Below are 8,741 nucleotides of genomic sequence, written 5' to 3'. Positions count from 1 at the left end.
CCGCCCATCAGCAGACAGGCTTCCTGAAGACTAAAGAGCCCACAGCTGCCTCTGGACACACCTCTAGACACGGCCTTGCCCACCTGAGGGCCAAGACCCAGCTCCACCCACCAGTGGCCGGCCACTGGCCCCTCCCTCCAGGAAGCCCGCCTTAAGTCTCCAGAGCAGCTTTACCCACCAGGGTGCAGACACCAGAAGCGAGGAAACCACCATCCCACAGGCCATACCCTACCCTGGGACCAGCTGGGCCCTGATCCTGCCCACTAGCAGGCCAACGCAGCCTCCTGGACACCCTGGACCCCACACCCAACTGTATCAGGAACCGCCATCCCCAACTCCCCAACGATGTGAAAGGAGTTCTGGGATCCCTGGGCCCTGCAGCCAGACTCCAGGACCTGGCTCTGCCTGCCAGTAGTCCAGCACTAACCCCAGGATCTGGCTTCACCTGCCCGTGGTGGGCAACAACCCCAGACTCTTCGGGACCCTGACTCCACCCACCAGTGAGCCAGCACTGGCCTCAGGGCCCCCAAGGATTCCACCACCAGCTACCTCGTGACCAGGCCCCACTAAACAGCAGCCAGCAGCATCTGTACAAGGCAGGGCCTGGCAACCCACCAGACTAGGGGCCAACCAAGCCTACCAGACAGCCCACATAGTCAGCCTGCCACAAAAGAAGGACCCACGCAGCCCTCTTAGGGGGAAGCCCCAGAGCATACAGCTTGGGTGACAAGAGAGGAGGGCACTGCTGGGACGCATAGGAGCCTCTTACAGAAGGCCACTTCTTTAAGGCCGAGAAACGTAACTAACCTACCGCAGACATAAAAATACCAATAGCAACTTAGACAAAATGAGGTGGCACAGGAATATGTTCCAGACGAAGGGATATGATGAAATGCAGCTCTTTTTTCTCCAGTTAGCATTACAACAAATCTGAGAAGTAAATATCCTCATGTATGGATAAAGGAATTTCAAGATAAGAATAAACTCAAGTTGAGAATGAGGTGTAGTGTGTTGTGTAAATACCAACTCAAGAAGGGCATGTGAAAAAAATACACCAGACTCTGAACACGAGACTAGTAATTCAAAAATAATTTTTATTTTAACTTACATGATTGAAAGAGTGACGAATACAAATGCCACAAAACTAAAAGCACCCCCTTCAACCAAAAATAAAATGCAGAAGTGAATACAAAAGATATGGAAGTACTCATGCAATATTCAAAAAATAAAAAAAAAACCCAAACAACAAAGCAAACAACTCTGTAACATTTGTGATTTGACTTTCTATAAAAATCATTTCAACCATTTAACAGAGACTGTAGACTATACCTACTAACTATAGACTGTACAATGTACCTTTAAAATGAAAGATATATGCATATATATAATATTTATAAATTTACAAGTATATATATATACATTATAACTTCACAGTTGAAAGAACTTATTTGCCAGGAAGCCTGACAAACAATTTTCACTTTAAAATGAACCGCCCATCAGCAGACAGGCTTCCTGAAGACTAAAGAGCCCACAGCTGCCTCTGGACACACCTCTAGACACGGCCTTGCCCACCTGAGGGCCAAGACCCAGCTCCACCCACCAGTGGCCGGCCACTGGCCCCTCCCTCCAGGAAGCCCGCCTTAAGTCTCCAGAGCAGCTTTACCCACCAGGGTGCAGACACCAGAAGCGAGGAAACCACCATCCCACAGGCCATACCCTACCCTGGGACCAGCTGGGCCCTGATCCTGCCCACTAGCAGGCCAACGCAGCCTCCTGGACACCCTGGACCCCACACCCAACTGTATCAGGAACCGCCATCCCCAACTCCCCAACGATGTGAAAGGAGTTCTGGGATCCCTGGGCCCTGCAGCCAGACTCCAGGACCTGGCTCTGCCTGCCAGTAGTCCAGCACTAACCCCAGGATCTGGCTTCACCTGCCCGTGGTGGGCAACAACCCCAGACTCTTCGGGACCCTGACTCCACCCACCAGTGAGCCAGCACTGGCCTCAGGGCCCCCAAGGATTCCACCACCAGCTACCTCGTGACCAGGCCCCACTAAACAGCAGCCAGCAGCATCTGTACAAGGCAGGGCCTGGCAACCCACCAGACTAGGGGCCAACCAAGCCTACCAGACAGCCCACATAGTCAGCCTGCCACAAAAGAAGGACCCACGCAGCCCTCTTAGGGGGAAGCCCCAGAGCATACAGCTTGGGTGACAAGAGAGGAGGGCACTGCTGGGACGCATAGGAGCCTCTTACAGAAGGCCACTTCTTTAAGGCCGAGAAACGTAACTAACCTACCGCAGACATAAAAATACCAATAGCAACTTAGACAAAATGAGGTGGCACAGGAATATGTTCCAGACGAAGGGATATGATGAAATGCAGCTCTTTTTTCTCCAGTTAGCATTACAACAAATCTGAGAAGTAAATATCCTCATGTATGGATAAAGGAATTTCAAGATAAGAATAAACTCAAGTTGAGAATGAGGTGTAGTGTGTTGTGTAAATACCAACTCAAGAAGGGCATGTGAAAAAAATACACCAGACTCTGAACACGAGACTAGTAATTCAAAAATAATTTTTATTTTAACTTACATGATTGAAAGAGTGACGAATACAAATGCCACAAAACTAAAAGCACCCCCTTCAACCAAAAATAAAATGCAGAAGTGAATACAAAAGATATGGAAGTACTCATGCAATATTCAAAAAATAAAAAAAAAACCCAAACAACAAAGCAAACAACTCTGTAACATTTGTGATTTGACTTTCTATAAAAATCATTTCAACCATTTAACAGAGACTGTAGACTATACCTACTAACTATAGACTGTACAATGTACCTTTAAAATGAAAGATATATGCATATATATAATATTTATAAATTTACAAGTATATATATATACATTATAACTTCACAGTTGAAAGAACTTATTTGCCAGGAAGCCTGACAAACAATTTTCACTTTAAAATGAAATAAGAGTTGTTTTCAAAGGTCTTGCTAAAATGTAAATATTTAAAATGACATCTAAATGATATTTTATATAAGCACATTCAGAGAACAGTTGATATTCCACAGTTCAAATTACACTCACACATATTATTTTGATATCTTGGCATATCCCACCTTGTATACTCTTAAGAGGAAGAAAAGTTATTTAATAAGAGCTACTGAATGGACTTGCACTTTATTTAAAGGACTTGCTATCCTGATGTGGAAGCAATATGGGAGCTGTTGGTTTAACTATTTGGCCAAAGGATCCTATCCAGTGATGAATGACTTCTCTGGGGGCAGTAGCCATCATTCAGGGCATTCTTCTTCCTAACCTTATGGTAATTTGTATAGAAGAAAAGACCACTGTTAACGACCCTCTGCTTCCACCCCGTTAGGATTCCTCCAACTTCCATGTTTTACTTCAAGGAGCATCATAACTTTCTGAATTAATCACAGCTGTCTGAAAACTTCTGGGTTTGATCTGTCTTAGCAGCAAAATACCTCTATTGTAAAAGTATCATTATAAAATGGCTCTTGTTTAAAAAAAAAAAAAGCTTAAGTTTTGAGTATCTTTTTTAAAATGAGTATGGGTATAATCTTAATAAGGTAGTTTTTAGTGATCTACCCATCTTTTTTTACCATAATGGAAACATGCCTTTGGAATTTTCACGATAGACGAAAAGAAACAAGAGAAATAGTGGAGGCTTGAAAAAATGAAATTAAAAAGAAATAAACCCTTACAATATGTCCCTGTACCAGGTTCTGCAGGCAAACTTTTACTTGAAGAAATCTTTTTTTTTTTGCTTTGCACTTAAGGTAAAATTAGGTAGCTAAGGGGGCCACTGAACCCTGAGAACACAACAGAGGAAAAACTGCAAGGCATATGATATTTAGCAAAGTATCATGTGACTATTTCAAGCTTATAGAAGAACTTCCAAAAATGTATAAAGACGGCTGTTTTAAAATCCCATACATACTAGATAAGACAGACTCTTTTACTAAGTATTGTCAGACACAATCAACCATGTAATCTACTGAAATATACATAGCCCTATTCTGTTGGCTGAAGGAAAAGCAGATAAGTACTGTGAAAGGGGACTTTGAATTCCTCCCATAACATGTTAAATTTCCAGACAACCTCAACAACTTCGAGCTAAGTCACAGCACCACCTTGATTAACAGGGCCATTTATTAAGACAGCTGTTAGGCAGAGTTAACTTGTAATTAAAAGGCCGTGGCAACTTCACTTGCATGACGACCTCCAACTTTAACACAGTCTCGAGGAAATTTGTCCAACTGTTCATATGCCAGCCGCCCATCTTCTCCTGCATATAGAGCATCAAAAATGAATACCAGTTTGAACTTAACTTTTTTATTCATCACTCAGAATAATAATACCAGTTGTTTAGGTAGGGGTCGCTATATTTTGCTAAGGTTGACTTTAGGTGAGGAAAACTCATCTTTGGCTATTCTTAATTATGTTGTCTTCTAGGTAATGTTTAGAACAACCAAGAACTTTTGAGCTAATGCCAGAGACTAAAAGAATGTGAAACACAGTAGACGTCCTATGGGCATTTGATGTCAATAACTTCACATAATAGATTTATTCCTGAGAAATTATATGGATTATATTTTCAGTGCATTAGTGATTTCAGTATGGCTAGTCATTGATTTCAGTGCATTGAACTTTTACATAACTTTCACTTTTATACATTAGATATTGTTCCATCCAAATGATCTGTCATAAAATCAAGTTTAGGCCTTCAAACTTCTGCTAAAAATTTATTCTTTGCCCTGTACACATGTAGTGATGCTGTCTACCAGCCAACAACTAGGCTGGTTCTATCAGTAGTACCATCTTGAACAGCCAACATGTATTTGCAAATTATTTGAATATTTTACTCCATCTTTCCTATTTAAGAAAAAGTGATTAGAAAATGGGAAAATGAAGTACAGATAACTAGTGATAAGAAACAGGCTTTCACACATTTAATACAAATGAGACAAAGATGCAAAGAATTGATTGTGCTCAATCAGAAGTTCACTGTGAAGTAAAACAGAAGAAAAGATTCCTTGAAATGCTGGAAATATACTGATATTAGTGGGTTTTAGAAAAGGAGTGTAATCATGGATTTTATAATATATTGCCTCTATATCTGTATAATTTATTGGATATAAAGGCCTTTCAATAAACCAAAAGTCTGTTTTTGGTTGTTATCTTTTTCAGTACATTTAACTTTTTCAGTAATACATTAGATACAAAAGTAGAGATTTGCGTGTATTTAAAAGAACTTTGTAGTGAACTCTTCTATAAGCAAAAGCCATCAATTTTTAGATTCTTTTGTTGATTGTTTCTGCATGCCTTGACTTTTCTGAGGCAAACGTTATTTTTTCCCTAATTCAATAGTTTCCAACTTTTTCTTACTTTGGAGTAGGACCCTTTATTTGAAACAAAATATTTATGCAAAACCCTGAATATAAAACATGAACAGCAATGCCTTTCCGGCTGATGATAGTGGGAGGAGAGACAGAGGGCCCTTAAATTAAGCACATTTATACCATACTCCCTGCCCGCTCACACACACCCCTGTGGATGCCTAGGCTAATGAATGCTACTTAAAAACCCAATAATACCAGGCTAGTTCCTAGTTTGCTCACAAGGAGATTCCAATTTAGAGGTCTTCAGTTCTTCCTCCGGTAACCTACAGCATCCAGGTGCCCTAGAGGGTCAGGATTCCATTGCAGTGCTTGACTGGGTCTGGGTGTCGTGGGTGAGTTATGCAACCCTAGCATGCCTCACTGTGCCCCTCTGTAAATTGGGATTAACTGTCCCTCATAGAGTCTCAGGAGGATTAAATGAGCTAATCCATGTAGATCCCTCAAAACAGTGCCTGGCACGTGTTACCCAATATTCTTTACAGTGACACAACCCGGGCTGGGGTTTCAGGGCATCTCACTGTTACTAAGATTCAGTTTTCAGGGGCTTGGATCTGCGCTGGCTCCTCTGCTAGTCCGTTTAACAGCCCTGTAAAGTAGGCAGGGTGTTGGAGGAGAAAGAGCTTGAGCTTTGGGGTGTCAGGCAGTGTGGTTCCAAACAAGACTGAGGTCCAGCCAGGACACACTGGAACGGCCAGAGCCACGGTGAAAACTGCTCTGTCCAATAGAGAGGCCACCAGCCTCAGGTGGCTGTTTACATTTAAATGGTAACTACTCAAAATTAAACTTTAATTCCTCAGTCATAATAGCCAGGTTGAACTGCTCAGCTGCCACATGTGAATACTTCCTGCCGTCTGGGACAGTGCATATAGAACAGCCCCATCATCACAGAGGGATCTACTGGACAGCTCTGGGTTCAAATGTTGAAATAATTCCATACTGGTTGGTAAACAGTGGCTGCTCGGAGCCCCTCGAATGCCCTGTGACAACCCTCAGCCCTTTATCATAAGAGTATCTTTTACCAATTCCCATCAAAAATACTATTTTCACTACATTAATTCAGTCGTCTGTGTGAGATAAAAATACACCAGTATTTGTGTCTTAGGGTCAAAGGAAATTCATAACATTGAGTTCAGAGGTTCTCAACCTGAGAGGCTTTTAATAATCCCAGTGCTAAGGCCCAGCTCAGACCGACAAGAGCAGAGTCATCAGAAGTGAAGCCCAGGTACGGGTGTATTTTAAAGGTTCCCTGGTGATTCCAATGGGCATCTAGTGTTGAGAATCATGGAACGGTGGTGTGGTGGGCTATGGGGGCTTTGGGGAGCCACATCTGTAACGAGTTAAGGTGAAGCAGGTGTGATGACCAACCCTGGAGATACGGTTGTCTGTGCAGCTGAACTGGATCTGGATCATCTAGAGGGATGAGCCTCCTCAGGTTACAGTGGGAAGAGCAGCGTTGCTGGCTATTCCTTCCTTCATTGTTATCTCAGAACACTAAAGGATAAAAGAAGTTCAAACTAATAATACCCTGGGCACATTTTTAGGGAATTAAATAATTTCTATGCCTAAAGCAAGCCGTGAGGAATAACTGTTTTATCCTTTAAGCACACATATGTTGGCTAAGATTTCTGTGCATTGCATGATATATCAATAGCAGAATGAAGCCTTATTAAACCCTAAGAAAGAGCACCAGACAATGAGTGTGGTTGCCACGGTGACCATAAGTGCCATGAGAGTCTTCCTTACATCCTTAAGCTGCTACTAGAGTCACACTAGGGCAGCGGCTTTTTCCCGACTAGTATTACTGAGCGGATTATATTCGAGGACTTTGAGGGGTATAGTATTTATATACTTAGAGTGAAGTGAAGGAGAAGGGTTATTTGGATATTCCAGAAAAAAATAAATACTTCATTTCTTTTCTTTGGTGTCGGTGCTCAGGGGCAATAGGCCCGCAGGGCAATCAGAGGTTAACCTGAGAGTCTGGGGGAGGCTGTGGTACGTGGGGGATTATGGCATGCTGGGGAACACATCACTGTCCTCCAGGTAGTGCCAACCCCAACCTGGCAATCCAACTTGGATTCCTGACTCTGACCTCTGCTTGATAGTTTGATTTCTATGTTCTTGATTCCAAATAGTGCCCAGACTATGAAACCATCTAGAAAGGCTCCAGAGAGCAACCTCAACATCCAGGTAGTTAGAACGAGGAACTGGGGTGAGATGGAAATTGATCAGTCATACTGTACATGTATGTGTGTGTGTGTGTGTGTGTGTGTGTAAGTGTGAGCCGATAGCCTATAGGGGAAAAATTGCTAAAACAAGGTACATGAAACTTTTCCTTACCATTCCCTTTGAGGGTGTCAGAAATAAACAATCATGTAAAAAAAAAAAAACAACTCACCAAGAGATAAGAGAGTTTCTGAGGCCACATTTCTGATTTCTTCAGTATCAGATTGACACAATGTCACCAGCATTTTAATGCTTTCAGTAGCCTACAAGGAGAAAATAGTTAAAATAGTGTTCTGACATTTCTGTGTGGGATTACATGAGACTTAGCATTTCGTAGCTGGTAGCTGACTTTAAAAACCCAGGGCTTCCCAAACCTAGTTGAGTATCAAGATGACTTAGGGCACTCTTGTAAAAGTACAGATCCCTGGGTGCCACTCCAGACACACTGTATTGGAACTTTCTGGGTTGGAGCCCAGGATTTGTACTTGTGGGAGCTCTGATGATCAGCTAAGTTCCTATTTCACAGGGGACTCCAGACCTAGAGAAGTGAAGTGACCAGCCTGCTTTTCCAGAATAGAATCCAATTCTCTTAGTTCTTTCTACTGTATCTCATTCCCTCCAAAACAGCTCTAATGTAAGAATTCCTAATTTTAGTCTATATTCTAAAATAGAGGAGGGGAATAAAGATCAAGGATGGGAATTCTTCTGTTTGTTTATTCCACAAACATTTACTGTGCACTCTGTGAACCAGGCAGTTCACAGGGTCTGGGAGACTCAAGCCAGTAACATGACATGGTCCTGGCCCTCAAGAGTTTACAGTCTGGTGGAAAGACAGACCGTGAAACAAGTAAACTAATTATTATGATGAATGATAGGCTGAGTCAGGGTGGTAGGGAAGAACACGACTGGGAAATGCAGCCTGGTCTGATCAGTGAAGTCTTTCTGGAGGAAGTGATATCTTAGAGGAGTTAGTCAAGTTTGGGCACATGGTAGGGGTGTGTGTGTGTGTGTGTGTGTGTGTGTGTGTGTGTGTGTGTGTGTGTGTGTGTGTGTGTGTGTGTGTGTGCGTGTGTGTGTGTGTG

At 42.5% G+C, this 8,741-nt stretch overlaps 1 protein-coding gene across 2 annotated transcripts in view; it reads right to left on the bottom strand.

Moving 5' to 3' along the window:
* Positions 1 to 4,168: 4,168 nt before the first annotated feature.
* Positions 4,169 to 8,741, bottom strand: part of RIPOR2 (RHO family interacting cell polarization regulator 2) — a 205,629-nt gene continuing 201,056 nt past the window's right edge. The window contains exons 21-22 of one of the 2 annotated variants that reach the window (XM_007457011.1): positions 7,832 to 7,922; positions 4,169 to 4,322 (exon numbers count right to left, since the gene is read on the bottom strand). In XM_007457011.1, coding sequence (XP_007457073.1) covers positions 4,222 to 4,322; positions 7,832 to 7,922 — 192 coding nt within the window. In that variant the 3' untranslated portion in view covers positions 4,169 to 4,221. The remainder of the gene's footprint in view (positions 4,323 to 7,831; positions 7,923 to 8,741) is intronic. The other variant, XM_007457012.1, reaches the window with a different exon arrangement.

The sequence above is a fragment of the Lipotes vexillifer genome, unplaced genomic scaffold, assembly GCF_000442215.2.
Source record: "Lipotes vexillifer unplaced genomic scaffold, Lipotes_vexillifer_v1.1 scaffold1643, whole genome shotgun sequence".
Lineage (NCBI taxonomy): Eukaryota > Metazoa > Chordata > Mammalia > Artiodactyla > Lipotidae > Lipotes > Lipotes vexillifer.
This window is presented reverse-complemented; position numbering and strand designations above follow the sequence as displayed.